At 47.7% G+C, this 13,973-nt stretch overlaps 1 protein-coding gene across 1 annotated transcript; it reads left to right on the top strand.

Moving 5' to 3' along the window:
- The first annotated feature begins 2,265 nt into the window (after window positions 1-2,265).
- On the top strand, window positions 2,266-12,639 carry matn1 (matrilin 1). The gene is made up of 10 exons (XM_046326869.1): window positions 2,266-2,542; window positions 6,320-6,504; window positions 6,820-6,984; window positions 7,267-7,489; window positions 9,875-9,997; window positions 10,164-10,336; window positions 10,477-10,708; window positions 11,165-11,317; window positions 11,831-11,911; window positions 12,004-12,639. Exons 1-10 carry the CDS (start codon window positions 2,443-2,445, stop codon window positions 12,051-12,053), a joined length of 1,485 nt encoding a protein of 494 aa, XP_046182825.1. The 5' UTR covers window positions 2,266-2,442; the 3' UTR covers window positions 12,054-12,639.
- The last annotated feature ends 1,334 nt before the right edge of the window (window positions 12,640-13,973 follow it).

Genomic DNA, 13,973 nt, shown 5'->3' with positions numbered 1-13,973 from the left:
TTGACATCCTTCCTCTCACAGCATGATGCAGTACAGGAACTACTTTGACATCCTTCCTCTCACAGCGTGATGCAGTACATGAAGTGCTTTGACATCCTTCCTCTCACAGCGTGATGCAGTACATGAAGTGCTTTGACATCCTTCCTCTCACAGCATGATGCAGTACATGAAGTGCTTTGACATCCTTCCTCTCACAGCATGATGCAGTACATGAAGTGCTTTGACATCCTTCCTCTCACAGCATGATGCAGTACATGAAGTACTTTGACATCCTTCCTCTCACAGCATGATGCAGTACATGAAGTACTTTGACATCCTTCCTCTCACAGCATGATGCAGTACATGAAGTGCTTTGACATCCTTCCTCTCACAGCATGATGCAGTACATGAAGTACTTTGACATCCTTCCTCTCACAGCATGATGCAGTACATGAAGTACTTTGACATCCTTCCTCTCACAGCATGATGCAGTACATGAAGTACTTTGACATCCTTCCTCTCACAGCATGATGCAGTACATGAAGTACTTTGACATCCTTCCTCTCACAGCGTGATGCAGTACATGAAGTACTTTGACATCCTTCCTCTCACAGCATGATGCAGTACATGAAGTGCTTTGACATCCTTCCTCTCACAGCATGATGCAGTACATGAAGTACTTTGACATCCTTCCTCTCACAGCATGATGCAGTCTCACAGCATGATGCAGTACATGAAGTACTTTGACATCCTTCCTCTCACAGCATGATGCAGTACATGAAGTGCTTTGACATCCTTCCTCTCACAGCATGATGCAGTACATGAAGTGCTTTGACATCCTTCCTCTCACAGCGTGATGCAGTACATGAAGTGCTTTGACATCCTTCCTCTCACAGCGTGATGCAGTACATGAAGTGCTTTGACATCCTTCCTCTCACAGCATGATGCAGTACATGAAGTGCTTTGACATCCTTCCTCTCACAGCATGATGCAGTACATGAAGTGCTTTGACATCCTTCCTCTCACAGCATGATGCAGTACATGAAGTACTTTGACATCCTTCCTCTCACAGCATGATGCAGTACATGAAGTACTTTGACATCCTTCCTCTCACAGCATGATGCAGTACATGAAGTACTTTGACATCATTCTCTCTGTTTTACTCTGTCAGGTGTTCTCTAATCGAAGCCTGAGGTGGGCAGTAATGCTAGTTATCTTTCCCCCCAATAGTTAGTTAATTGATTGATTAATGTCATTGATTGGTTAGTCCACTCAACCAGGTCTGAATCATTCCCCCATTAGAGGGGAAGAATGGCAACCAGCAGTCCATCTTACCTCAAGGATTTGTGGAATGGGTGATGATCATGACGAAGACCTGCCCTTAATGTCGGAAAGGATGGATTGATGCATGTCTAAAGTATTGAAACAAGCAAAGGAGAAAAGCTTTGGGAAATGGAATGTGTCCGCAGTTAGAAGCTACATTCATTAGTAGAGTGATGACACACACACACATTCAGCATGCACAGCCTAGCAGGAACACTGTATGCTGTGTAAGGTAGCTCTTCAACATCCTGCAGTAAAGGGGTGTTTGCTATACGAGGGAACATGAGGAGAAAAGAGGAATTCATGTTGCTGTTTATTTGAGCTTTGGCAAAATCCAACCTTGAACTGTTGCACCAGCCAAGCAGCAACGCACACACACACACACACACACACACACACACACACACACACACACACACACACACACACACACACACACACACACACACACACACACACACACACACACACACACACACACACACACACACACACACACACACACACACACACACACACACACACACACAGTCAGTCTACCCATATCAAGGTGTATTTGTTTTTCCCTGCCCACCGTTTTACAGTGTAGGTCCTCCCAAAGCAGGTATTTCCCCCCTACACACACACACACACACACACACACACACACACACACACACACACACACACACACACACACACACACACACACACACACACACACACACACACACACACACACACACACACACACACACACACACACACACACACACAGTCGTGGCAGTGGTACAGAGGGTGGCTGTCTGTGGTTTGAGTTTGAAGCCGTTGCATTGATAACCAGTAGCTGTGACTGGGAGACTGTGTGTCCGTCCCGCCTCGCTCTCCTCCTCTCCTCCCTCGACCAGTCACTCTCTCTTCTTTTCCTCCTCTCCTCCCTCGCCCAGTCACTATCTCCTCCTCTTTCCTCTCGCCTAGTCAATCTCCTCCTCCCTCGCCCAGTCACTATCTCCTCCTCTCTCCCCTCGTCTAGTCACTCTCTCCTGGTTCACCGCTCCAGGACTGCTCTCCCTCTTCTCTGGTGCTAAGGTCCCTTTTGGTCCCTTTTGGTCCCTTTTGGTCCCTTTTTGGGTCCTGTTCCAGTTGGATCTTTCAGTCATCATGATACCCTCTCCGCCATTGTTCCTGTTGCTGCTCGGCCTCATGGGAGCGCATGCCACCCCTCCTGTGTCCGTGGACCTCCGCACCGCTGCCGCCATGGGTAAGAACCTCCTGACCTCTAACCCTGACCCATAATCTAAAACCTAAACATTAATTGTATCCCTTAACCTCTTACCGTTAGTTATAACCCATATTGCCTCCACAATGGGTCAAGAATCATGATCCACTGACTTGGACTGTTAGCCCAACCCTAACCCCTAACCCCTAACCCCTAACCCATTATTCCTAACCCCAGTTTGCACCTGACCCCAAATGGTGCAGTCACTTAGCCTCAGAGCCCCCTAAACAACCATCGTACCCTTTCCTAACCCCTAAATCTCTCCATCTTTCGGTCTTTCCTCCTCCGGGTGGTGTCTGCTGTGTGGAGTGGAACAGCCAGAGTGGGTTCTAGAGATAGATTATATGGTTGCTGGTCTAAGGCACTGCAGTCCCTGGTTCGAATCCAGACTGCATCACATCCGGCTGTAATTGGAAGTCCCGTAGGGCGGTGCACAACTGGCCCAGCGGCGTCCGGGTTTGGCTGGAGTAGGACATCATTGTAAATACGAATTTGTTCTTAACTGACTTGCCTAGTTAAATAAAGTTTACATAAAAATAGAATCACACAGAGAAATCTGTCTCAATGATTGTTGGTGTTCCAAGCTGGTGCTGGTTCGAAGCTCTTTAGGGCATAGAGGTGGATAGAGTTCTAGCTGTATGTGGTTGGATACTGACTCCAATTGAGTCAGTCAGGGAACATTGAATGGATGTTATAGTTTCAAAGTATTTGTTTTTGTGTTAGAATAGTTTATTAAGAGTTTGTTGCTTGTGGGAAGTGTCAGTGTGCTTGCAAGTTTGGTGTTGGTATAAGTATTGTAATGAATTGTTAAGTTAGGTGTTCAAGTGTGTGTGGTTGTGTATGTGTGTGTGTTGGATGTTAGAGGAGGTACTGTATAAACTGCTGCAGTCAGGGAGCGATGGAGGTGAAGGGGGAGAAGGGAGATCAGTGATGTTGCATAAACATAGGGTATGAACAATCACATACAGCTACACTCTACTACATACAGCTACACTCTACTACATACAGCTACACTCTACTACATACAGCTACACTCTACTACATACAGCTACACTCTACTACATACAGCTACACTCTACTACATACAGCTACACTCTACTACATACAGCTACACTCTACTACATACAGCTACACTCTACTACATACAGCTACAATCTACTACATACAGCTACACTCTACTACGTACAGCTACACTCTACTACGTACAGCTACACTCTACTACATACAGCTACACTTTACTACGTACAGCTACACTCTACTACATACAGCTACACTCTACAGCTACACTCTACTACGTACAGCTACACTCTACTACATACAGCTACACTCTACTACATACAGCTACACTCTACTACGTACAGCTACACTCTACTACGTACAGCTACACTCTACTACATACAGCTACACTCTACTACATACAGCTACACTCTACTACATACAGCTACACTCTACTACATACAGCTACACTCTACTACATACAGCTACAATCTACTACATACAGCTACACTCTACTACGTACAGCTACACTCTACTACGTACAGCTACACTCTACTACGTACAGCTACACTCTACTACGTACAGCTACACTCTACTACATACAGCTACACTTTACTACATACAGCTACACTCTACTACATACAGCTACACTCTACTACATACAGCTACACTCTACGACGTACAGCTACACTCTACTACGTACAGCTACACTCTACTACGTACAGCTACACTCTACTACATACAGCTACACTCTACTACATACAGCTACACTCTACTACACTCTACTACGTACAGCTACACTCTACTACGTACAGCTAATGTACAGCTACACTCTACTACACACAGCTAACGTACAGCTACACTCTACTGCATACAGCTACACTCTACTACATACAGCTACACTGTACTACGTACAGCTACACTCTACTACGTACAGCTACACTCTACTACATACAGCTAACGTACAGCTACACTACTACGTACAGCTACACTCTACGTACAGCAACACTCCTCTCTCCCTCTCCCTCGTTCTCTACTGCCTCTCTCTCTCTACTGCCTCTCTCTCTCCCTCATTCTCTACTGCCTCTCTCTCTCCCTTGTTCTCTACTGCCTCTCTCTCTACTGCCTTTCTCTCTCCCTCATTCTTCACTGCCTCTCTCTCTCCCTCGTTCTCTACTGACTCTCTCTCTACTGCCTCTCTCTCTCTCCCTCCCTCGTTCTCTACTGCCCCTCTCTCTCCCTCATTCTCTACTGCCCCTCTCTCTCCCTCGTTCTCTACTGCCTCTCTCTCTACTGCCTCTCTCTCTCCCTCGTTCTCTACTGCCTCTCTCTCTACTGCCTCTCTCTCTCCCTCGTTCTCTACTGCCTCTCTCTCTCTCTCTCCCTCGTTCTCTACTGCCTCTCTTTCTACTGCCTCGCTCTCTCCCGCCTCTCTCTCTACTGCCTCTCTCTGTCTACTGGCTCTCTCTCTCTACTGCCTCTCTCTGTCTACTGCCTCTCTCTCTACTGCCTTTCTCTCTCCCTCGTTCTCTACTGCCTCTCTATACTGCCTTTCTCTCTCCCTCGTTCTCTACTGCCTCTCTCTCCCTCATTCTCTACTGCCCCTCTCTCTACTGCCTCTCTCTCTCCCTCATTCTCTACTGCCTCTCTCTCTCTACTGCCTCTCTCTCTCCTTCGTTCTCTACTGCCTCTCTCTCTACTGCCTCTCTCTCTCCCTCATTCTCTACTGCCTCTCTCTCTCCTTCGTTCTCTACTGCCTCTCTCTCTACTGCCTTTCTCTCTCCCTCGTTCTCTACTGCCCCTCTCTCGCTCTACTGGAAATTTCTCTCCCTCGTTCTCTACTGCCTCTCTCTACTGCCTCTCTCTCTTCCTCGTTCTCTACTGCCCCTCTCTCTCTACTGCCTCTCTCTCTCCCTCGTTCTCTACTGCCTCTCTCTCTCTACTGCCTCTCTCTCTCCCTCGTTCTCTACTGCCTCTCTCTCTCTACTGCCTTTCTCTCTCCCTCGTTCTCTACTGCCTTTCTCTCTCCCTTGTTCTCTACTGCCCCTCTCTCTCTACTGCCTCTCTCTCCCTCATTCTCTACTGCCTCTCTCTCTACTGCCTTTCTCTCTCTCTCTCTACTGCCTCTCTCTCTCCCTCGTTCTCTACTGCCCCTCTCTCTCTACTGCCTCTCTCTCTCCCTCGTTGTCTATGACTCACTGTGACACTCTCTATTTCTCACTCTTGCTTGCTGTATTGTGTGTATTTTACTTTGTTGAGGTGACAGTAGACTGAGCTGTTTTTGGAAAACGTATCTTCTCTCTCTCATCATCTTCATCATCATCGTATCTATAACTCGAAATCATCTAAGGTTTCCTCTCAGTCTGGTTCAGTCTGGTTCCGGGTGATTAATACACCCAGACTCATTGACCTCTCATTCTCTCCCTCTATCTTGTCTCCCTTTCACACCATCCATCCCTTCCTCCCTCCCTAATACCCCACTCTCTCTCTTTGCCCCTCCCATTATTTGCTCCTCCCTCTTACCTTTCTCCTCACTCCTTGCATCCTCATACCTGGTTCTCACTCTCCCTCTCCACTCTTTCACTCCCCCTCCCCACGCTTTCACTCCCCCACCCCTACAAATCCCTCCTCTCTCAATTGAATTCAAAGAGAATATGAACAGCAGAATTGACCAGCCATTGAAGCCATTTTCAGCCATTTTCTGAATAGGAATTTGAATAGTAGTAATCATTGTCACTAATAATAATCAATCCCCCCCCCCAGCGGCAGGTCTGTGTAACACTCGCCCTACAGACCTGGTGTTCATCGTGGACAGCAGTAGGAGCGTGCGTCCGTCAGAGTTCGAGCAGGTCAAGGTGTTCCTGGCCAAGGTCATCGAGGGACTGGATGTTGGACCTGACGCCACACGGGTCGGAGTGGTCAACTATGCCAGCCGCGTCAAGAATGAGGTGTGTGTGTTTGAGTGGTGAGATATAGAATTTTGATGGACTCCATAACTGTCCTGACATTCACTGATGTCCACATGTTCTGTATGCTGCCCCCTTCTGACTCTCCTGAGTACTACATCACCGCTATGTTGTCCCCAAAAGTTCCAAGATAATCTATTTAGGATGTACACACACACACACACACACACACACACACACACACACACACACACACACACACACACACACACACACACACACACACACACACACACACACACACACACACACACACACACACACACACACACACACCTAACTCTTGTCTCTCTCCAGCTGTCTCTGAAGACCCATAAAACCAAGGCAGGTCTGGTAAAGGCTGTGACTAAGATCGAGCCCCTGTCCACTGGCACCATGACCGGCCTTGCTATCCAGTTCGCCCTCAACGTAGCTTTCAGCGAGGCTGAGGGCGCCCGCGTCAAGTCCCCAGACATCAGCAAGGTAGGTTAGACGCACACCAGACCTGGGTTCAAATCTTATCTGAAATCTTTTCTTTAGCCTGCCTGTAGTGCCAGATGGGTGGGTTTTACATTTTTGGGACTTTTGTATTTGGTCCATTGCAACAGGCAAGCTCAATCAAACACCGTGGCCTTTATACAACACTTATCGCCATTTTGTGTCTCAGCGACCGGCTGCTGTTTAATGTCTGCATGACCTAACCTGGTTCCTGTTAATCAACTAGTCTATCCAACTAATGTCGTATCGTTGTCATATCTCCTCCAGGTGGCCATCATTGTGACAGACGGTCGTCCCCAGGACAACGTAAAGGATGTGGCGGCGCGTGCCCGGGATGCGGGTATCGAGCTATACGCCATTGGCGTAGGGCGTGTAGACCTGAATACGCTGAAGCAGATCGCCAGCGAGCAGCTGGACGACCACGTGGACTACGTAGAGAGCTACTCAGTCATCGAGAAACTCACCAAGAAGTTCCAGGAGGCTTTCTGTGGTGAGAGAGGGAGGGAGAGGGAAAGACAGGAAGGACAGAGAAGGGGGAGAAAGAGGGAATGAAAGAGATGGTAATCATAAGATGGCCATACTAGAAAAGACTAACATTGCAATATGGTCTAATATGTTACTGATAAGTGGTCTGTTCTAGTGTGGCCTATTGACAAGGAGAGAGGATGTGTTTGACAAGGAGAGAGGATGTGTTTGACAAGGAGAAAGGATGTTTGACAAGGAGAGAGGATGTGTTTGACAAGGAGATGGGATGTGTTTGACAAGGAGATAGGATGTGTTTGACAAGGAGAGAGGATGTGTTTGACAAGGAGAGAGGATGTGTTTGACAAGGAGAGAGGATGTGTTTGACAAAGGAGGGAAAGAGAGAGGATGTGTTTGACAAGGAGAGAGGATGTGTTTGACAAAGGAGGGAAAGAGAGAGGATGTGTTTGACAAGGAGAGAGGATGTGTTTGACAAGGAGAGAGGATGTGTTTGACAAAGGAGGGAAAGAGAGAGGATGTGTTTGACAAAGGAGGGAAAGAGAGAGGATGTGTTTGACAAAGGGAGGGAGGATGTGTTTGACAAAGGAGGGAAGGAGAGAGGATGTGTTTGACAAAGGAGGGAAGGAGAGAGGATGTGTTTGACAAAAGAAGGAAGGAGAGAGGATGTGTTTGACAAGGAGAGAGGATGTGTTTGACAAAGGAGGGAAGGAGAGAGGATGTGTTTGACAAAGGAGGGAAGGAGAGAGGATGTGTTTGACAAGGAGAGAGGATGTGTTTGATGGAGACAGGGAGGATGTGTTTGACAAAGGAGGGAAAGAGAGAGGATGTGTTTGACAAGGAGAGAGGATGTGTTTGACAAAGGGAGGGAGGATGTGTTTGACAAAGGAGGGAAGGAGAGAGCATGTGTTTGACAAGGAGAGAGGATGTGTTTGATGGAGACAGGGAGGATGTGTTTGACAAAGGAGGGAAAGAGAGAGGATGTGTTTGACAAGGAGAGAGGATGTGTTTGACAAAGGGAGGGAGGATGTGTTTGACAAAGGAGGGAAGGAGAGAGGATGTGTTTGATGGAGGGAGGATGTGTTTGACAGAGGGAGGGAGGATCTGTTTGACAAGGAGAGAGGATGTGTTTGATGGAGGGAGGATGTGTTTGACAGAGGGAGGGAGGATCTGTTTGACAAGGAGAGAGGATGTGTTTGATGGAGGGAGGATGTGTTTGACGGAGGGAGGGAGGGGGATTGGAGAGAAGTCTTCACCATCATCGTTCTTTTCTTCATCCTCACCAAAGGATTTGGTGGGTGTGGCTAGGGTAAGGTGTCATTCTTCAGTAACTCCTCCTCCTCTGAGGGGTGAGACTGAAGCTTCTGATTAGTGTTCCACTAGTGTTAATCAAATCAAACCTCCAATCAGCTCCAGCCTTGGGGGGGCCATTTGCTAGCTGTTTGAATGGCGCTTGTATATAGCCAATCATGTTGGATGACCCTCCCAGGGGTGGAGCTGCATGTAAACAGGGATGGCTTCATATTGGACGAGCCTATACCTGACAGTGACATAATTTGGAAACTAACAATGACCTTTTCTAATTCCAATTTCCACATTTATTTTCAATTGGGACAATAAAGCTATTTGGTCTAAAGCAGGTATAAGTCTCTCCAAACTCTCCCACCCCTGTCTCTTTAAAGATCCACTGTCTTCTACAACAAACATCAGATTCCAGTAGATCCTACCGGATTCCTTTTAAATCACTAGATCTCAGTGGATCCTTAAAATCAACTGTAGATTTTCCTCCAGTTTTCAAACTGACATAGTGTTATTCTGTCCCCTAACCCCCACCACCCCTGTGGTGTGTGTGTCTGCGACGTGCTTCTACGTGTGCCTGCATGTGTGTGTGTATCTGTGTGTGTCTGTGCGTACCCCCTGTGTATGTGTGTCTGTGCGTACCTCCTGTGTATGTGTGTCTGTGCGTACCTCCTGTGTATGTGTGTCTGTGCGTACCTCCTGTGTGTGTGTCTGTGCGTACCTCCTGTGTATGTGTGTCTGTGCGTACCTCCTGTGTATGTGTGTCTGTGCGTACCTCCTGTGTATGTGTGTCTGTGCGTACCTCCTGTGTATGTGTGTCTGTGCGTACCTCCTGTGTATGTGTGTCTGTGCGTACCTCCTGTGTATGTGTGTCTGTGCGTACCTCCTGTGTATGTGTGTCTGTGCGTACCTCCTGTGTGTGTCTGTGTCTGTGTGTATGTGTGTCTGTGCCTCCTGTGTATGTGTGTCTGTGCGTACCTCCTGTGTATGTGTGTCTGTGCGTACCTCCTGTGTATGTGTGTCTGTGCGTACCTCCTGTGTATGTGTGTCTGTGCGTACCTCCTGTGTATGTGTGTCTGTGCATGCCTAAACACAGTGGCGGACCTGTGTGCCACTGGAGATCATGACTGTCAGCAGGTATGCATCAGCGCACCAGGGTCATTCAAGTGTGCCTGCAAGGAGGGCTTCAGTCTACTGGAGGATGGCAAAAGCTGCAGCGGTGAGTGTGTGTGTGTGGCGCGTGTGAGAGAGAGTAAGTCTGTGTGTGTGTGTGTGTGTGTGTGAGAGAGAATTATAGAATGTATGAGTATTGTAGAATTTGAGTGTGATGTGTAAACATCCCCCTCGTCCCCCCTCATCCCCCTCGTCCCCCCTCGTCCCCCCAGCCTGCAGTAATGCCGCCACAGACGTGGTGTTCCTGATCGATGGTTCTAAGAGTGTGCGTCCAGAGAACTTTGAGCTGGTCAAGAAGTGGATCAACCAGATCGTAGACAAACTGGACGTCTCCGAGACCAAGGCTCATGTTGGACTGGTCCAGTACTCCAGCTCTGTCAAACAGGTGTGTGTGTGTTTTAATAACATGAGATTACAGGATTACAATTTGAGGTTCACTTTATTTATTTATTTATTATTGTGAGAAACCTTTGACTAACTGTGACAACTCACAACCTCCTCACCCTCCTTGTCCTCCCGTCTCAGGAGTTCCCTCTGGGACGTTACAACAACAAGAAGGACCTAAAGGACGCAGTGAAGAAGATGGCCTACATGGAGAGGGGGACCATGACAGGACAGGCCCTGCGCTACCTGACCGACAGCAGCTTTGCACCAGCCGGTGGGGCACGGCCCGGGGTGGCCAAGGTCGGCATTGTGTTCACCGATGGACGTAGCCAGGACTACATCGGAGACGCCGCCAAGAAGGCCAAGGAGCAAGGTGAGGGAGGGAAGAAGGAAGAGTGTTTAAGTGTGTGTGTGAAAGGATGTATGAATGCATGTGTAGTCATCTCCAAGGGTCAGTCACGTTTATTTTGTGACGTTTTACTGTGGATCCACTCTGCATGAGGTATTAAAGTGTGTGTATGTCTCTAATCATGGTCTTTCTAACACCAAACCCTCTCTCACCCCCCCCGCTCTCTCCCTCCCCTACTCTCCCCCCCCACCCCCCGCTCTCTCCCTCCCCACCCCCCGCTCTCTCCCTCCCCTACTCTCTCCCCCCCACCCCCCGCTCTCTCCTTCTCACCCTCTCCCTTCCCTACTCTTTCCCCCCCACTCCCTCTCTCCCTCTCTCCCTCCCCTCGCTCTCTCCCTCCCTTCGCTCTCTCCCTCCCCCCTCTCTCCCTCCCTTCGCTCTCTCCCTCCCCCTCTCTCCCTCCCTTCGCTCTCTCCCTAGGTTTTAGGATGTATGCGGTGGGCGTGGGTAATGCTGTAGAGGATGAGTTGAGGGAGATAGCATCACAGCCAACAGGAGAACACTACTTCTACACTGCAGACTTTAAAGCCATGACAGCCATCGCTAAGAAGCTGCAGATCAACATCTGTCAAGGTCTGACACACACACATACACACACACCAACACACATTCACACACACACCTGTTTGACAGAGCTGGAGTACTGGACCAGTCTAACGTGAGCCTTGGTCTCGGAGACACGATCTGGTTGATCCACTTCTTGACCAGCTGCAAGGTTCTCTGGACGCACACTCTTAGAACCATTGTTTAGGAACACCGCGTCTGTGGCGGCATTACTGCAAGCTGGGGGGACGAGGGGGGATGAGGGGTATTAAACAAATACACATCACACTCAAAACTCTACACATATATTTAATCATTCTCTCTCTCTCATTTATTCACACACACAGAATGTCTTCCCTGCTCATAAGGTAAATCTCCACTACCCTATGTGACTATGCTGTCTGTCTTTACAGAGGAGGACTCATGTGAATGTGACTTTATGCGGTCTGTCTTTACAGGAGGACCCATGTGAATGTGACTATATGCTGTCTGTCTTTACAGAGGACCCATGTGAATGTGACTTTATACTGTCTGTCTTTACAGAGGAGGACCCATGTGAATGTGACTCTGTCGTTAAGTTCCAGAAAAAAGTAGAAGAAGCCTTACAGGCACTTACGAAAAAACATATCCTTTACAAGAGTGTGAGAGTACGGTAAAAGTGTTGTTACCACTGTGTTACATCTGCCTTGCTGTGGTTTCCTTGACTCTGATTTCACTGGAGGGCGTGTCGAAGAGGATCGCTGCACTGGAGAACAAGATTGTCTGAGGATACACACACATACCCCAAACACCCCCCACAACACACACCCTGTTTTTACTTCCCGTTGAGTCTGAAGAGGAGTTTATGACCTCTGAGCTTTGACCCCCGCCCCATTTCTCTTTAGCACCCCTCTCTTTCTGCCTCACCTTGTCCATCACTGGGTTTCCTGGAGATGGAGCACCGGTCACCATGGTAACTCATCTTCTGTCTGTGCCTCTGAAAGTCTCCCCCCATAGGCAGCCTGTGTGTGCGTTAATAAAAGTCTTCCCTCATAGGGAACCGGTGTTTGTAACACTGAAGGGTCCTATCTTTAAGGCGGCCTGTGTGTGCACAATGTATAGTCTTCCCCAAAGGCAGCTTGTGTCTTGTCATTCCCAGTGGAACAGGACATCAGTTCCATTGATCATTTTGTTGTTGTGTGTCTCTCCCTGCATCTCTCACTCATCTCTTTCTTTCCCCTGTTGTCACCAGACGAAGGTATCTATTTTGTATGGAATATATATATAAAAGGTCATTTAATATCAGATTGGTCTTAAAGATACATGTGCTGATGATGTTTTTATTTTCCTAAATAAAGACATTTCAGGAAGTATACATTGTTAGTATAAGTGGAGAAGGTATGATACAACTGACGTCATCATGATCATGAGCTACACAGTGTGAGGAACAGTGTTCACTGGGAGGACTGAAAATCAAATCTAATTTTATTTGTCACATTCACATGTTTAGCAGATGTTATTGCGAGTGTATCGAAATGCTTGTGTCTCCAACAGTGCAGTAATATCTAACAGTAATAGCTAACAATTTCACAACAATACACACAAATCTAAAGTAAAGGAATGGAATTAAGAATATATAAATATTTGGGTGAGCAATGTCAGAGCGGCATAGTATAAGATACAGTGGAATAGGACAGAATACAATAGATGAGATGAGTAATGCAAAATATGTAAACATTATTAACTCTTAGTGATCCCCCTTCGCGCGCCAATCCCGTTAATGGGATTGATTTGACAACACCCAGTGAAATTGCAGCGCGCCAAATTCAAAAACAGAAATACTCATAATAATAATTCATAAATCATACATTGTAGTAGCTACTTTCTTGTCTCATCACTACAACTCCCGTACGGACTCGGGAGAGACGAAGGTTGAAGGTCATGCGTCCTCCGATACACAACCCAACCTAGCCGTACTGCTTCTTAACACAGCGCGCATCCAACCCGGAAGCCAGCCGCACCAATATGTCGGAGGAAACACCGTGCACCTGGCAACCTTGGTTAGCGCGCACTGCGCCCGGCCCGCCACAGGAGTCACTGGTGCACGATGAGACAAGGACATCCCTACCGACCAAGCCCTCCCTAACCCGGACGACGCTAGGCCAATTGTGCGACCTCCCGGTCGCGGCCGGTTACGACAGAGCCTGGGCGCGAACCCAGAGTCTCTGATGGCACAGCTGGTGCTGCAGTACAGCGCCCTTAACCACTGCGCCACCCGGGAGGCATTGGTTAGGGTAGTTTTTAATAGTCACAGTGGGTACAACATCTCCTATACACTTCCTGATAAACTCAGCCACCGTATCAGTGTATTCATCAATATTATTCTCGGAGGCTACAGGGAGCATATCCCAGTCCGCATGATCAAAACAATCTTGAAGCGTAGATTACGTTTTGGTCAGAGCAGCGTTGAATAGTTGAGTGTTTTAGTGGCGCGAGTATTACAGTCAATGTGTTGATAGAATTTAGGCAGCCTTTTTCTCAAATTTGTTTTGTTAAAATCTCTAGCTACATTAAATGTGGCCTCAAGATATGTGGTTTCCAGTTTGCATATAGTCCAGTGAAGTTCTTTGAGGGCCGTCGTGGTATCGGCTAGAGGGAGGACACACACGGCTGTGACTATAACCAAAGATAATTATTTTGGAAGATA

The sequence above is a fragment of the Oncorhynchus gorbuscha genome, linkage group LG24 (assembly GCF_021184085.1).
Source record: "Oncorhynchus gorbuscha isolate QuinsamMale2020 ecotype Even-year linkage group LG24, OgorEven_v1.0, whole genome shotgun sequence".
In the NCBI taxonomy this organism is placed as follows: domain Eukaryota; kingdom Metazoa; phylum Chordata; class Actinopteri; order Salmoniformes; family Salmonidae; genus Oncorhynchus; species Oncorhynchus gorbuscha.
The sequence above is the reverse complement of the archived record's forward strand: the minus strand, read 5'-3'. Positions and strand labels throughout refer to the sequence as shown.

Coding starts and splice junctions, on each gene's coding strand:
- matn1 (XM_046326869.1), top strand. CDS start 2,443: ATGATACCCTCTCCGCCATTGTTCCTGTTGCTGCTCGGCCTCATGGGA. Junction 6,985..7,266: donor AGTCCCCAGACATCAGCAAG/GTAGGTTAGACG, acceptor TATCTCCTCCAG/GTGGCCATCATTGTGACAGA. Junction 11,318..11,830: donor GCAGATCAACATCTGTCAAG/GTCTGACACACA, acceptor CTGTCTTTACAG/AGGAGGACCCATGTGAATGT.